Source organism: Perkinsus marinus (genome assembly GCF_000006405.1).
Source record: "Perkinsus marinus ATCC 50983 genomic scaffold scf_1104296928690, whole genome shotgun sequence".
NCBI lineage: Eukaryota > Perkinsozoa > Perkinsida > Perkinsidae > Perkinsus > Perkinsus marinus.
In genome coordinates this window covers 1-1952 of record NW_003216712.1, presented here as the reverse complement: position 1 = coordinate 1952, position 1952 = coordinate 1, and the positions used below count along the sequence as shown (strand labels likewise).

The 1952-nt window shown below is 43.6% G+C and overlaps 1 protein-coding gene across 1 annotated transcript; it reads left to right on the top strand.

Annotated features, from left to right (window-relative positions):
• Positions 1-138: 138 nt before the first annotated feature.
• Positions 139-1609, top strand: Pmar_PMAR004410 (hypothetical protein; the record flags this gene model as incomplete). Its single annotated transcript, XM_002788159.1, has 1 exon — positions 139-1609. A coding segment is annotated over one exon (1471 nt), but the record flags the coding sequence as incomplete, so codon positions are not given.
• Between the last annotated feature and the right edge of the window lie 343 nt (positions 1610-1952).

Sequence of the window (1952 nt, the reverse complement as noted above, 5' to 3'; positions counted from 1 at the left end):
TAGGTTATCGGTACAACTACAGAGTCAGAAGTCATCGCAAGAAGAGATAATGCTGTTATCTTTTCTCGGTTAGACTCTCTGTCATCTGGAATTGACAATATCGGTAACAGTATAAAAGGTGTTACTGGTGGGTCTATAATGGAATCAAGGCTACCAGCGTACACTCCTTCTGTGGGTACTCCTCGTAAAGAATCTGCTAATGATACTGTATCCTTTGCGGGAGGTATGCCTACTGATAAGTTTGTTACTCAGCGTGTCAAGGCTCCAGAAGTCAGTAAGGCCAAATATAGTGGACCTTCTCAAAGATATCCTGGGATTGACAACGTTGATGCCAATGTTTCTGATGAACACTGGCAGGTTCCTAGATTGAGTTCTGCAAGAAAGCCTGCGTCTGTATATAAGGCAGACCCGAGGTTACAAGGTAGTCCATATACTAAGTCCCCTATGGATGAGGGTCCTAGATTTGGGCAACCACCTATGACTACTGATTCGAAGAGAGTGCCTACTGTGGTTTCGCTGGGTTCAAGGTTTATGAATATTGCTACTGAGAATCCGGTGAAAGCTCAAGCTAGGCATAATTTGGGTTATCGTATGCCCAAGAGAGGATATCTGGCTTCCTTTTGGTCACTACCACCGTCATGGCAACGTGAGAGACCTTCTGATCTACCAGTGAGTGGTACTGACGAAGAACTAACTCTGGGCCAACTTGACTTCGTTAAAGACCGTGTTGACCAAGCTTCTGCGAAATTGGTATCACAGGTGAAGAAACTGCGTAGTGGTCCGTACAAGGGTGCTACTGATAAGAGATCTTGGGCTACTGTGGAGCGTGAGATTATTGAGCACTTGAATAAAGCGTCTCTCAATATTGCTCGTGTTCATATATTATATATGTTAGAATGTCTGGAGGAGCAGCTCAACGACAAGATGATGAACCGCCTGGGTGCAGAGAACTTCCTGGACGGTGACCATGTTGAACTACTCTATACTCTATGGAATTTGTTCGATGAACAATTTCGTTCTGAGTATGCTCCAGAGGCTGAGAGTGATAAGATGGAAGCTCTTAAGAAGAATGTTAAGGAATCTCTACCTGAGTTCCTGTTTTGGTTACAGAGTATCTTTTTTAGTGTCGAGATTGAGACATCTACTACTATTGTAAATGCTACTAAGATGACTCGGATGAGATCAGCGTTGCCAGAAGCTGATGTACAGTTCCTGCGTGAACATTTTGATCGTCGTCTCAATTATGATGCTTTGGTAACCAGGGTTACTGAGTACTTTTCAAATCCTTTGGATAAGAAACAGTATGAGACTTATGTCAGAAATTACAATGCTGTTTGGAAATCTGACAAGACTACTGGGTATTCTAATGCCAACATCAACTTGGTGGAGACTAATGATGCTCAGAAACTGGTGAATCCTACTGTGTCGATGCAAAATAAGAAGCAAGATAAGGGTCACCAGAAGACGGTAGTTACTACCCAACAGAGTAAGACTCCATACTCTGAGTCACTCTCGAGGCCTGTATGTTTAAGATGTGGAAAAGCTGGTCACATCTCTTCAATGTGCACTGCAGACTATGTTATGAAGTCTAATAGGTGTTTTAACTGTGGTAAGGAGGGTCATCGTGCTGCTTCCTGCCCTGTGTCAAGAAGTTCATTGAAGTGTAAGCGATGTGGCCAGGGTGGGCATGTATCTTGGCTCTGTCGTAAGTCGTGGTCTCTTATTACATCTATGAAAAATTCTATGGATAGTGGGAAATCTACTGGGTCTGATGTTCAACAACCTCGACAACCGCTGGGTGACTATACTACAAAGATGGTTTATGAAGTTGCTACTCCAGCTACGGAAGTTGATTCTCCTGTAGAGGGGGGTGGTGATGATGAAACCCCTATTGAGTCGCAAGCTGAGCAAAAGCTATCGACGATATCATGTGAGGTCGAAACTGTGGCTGA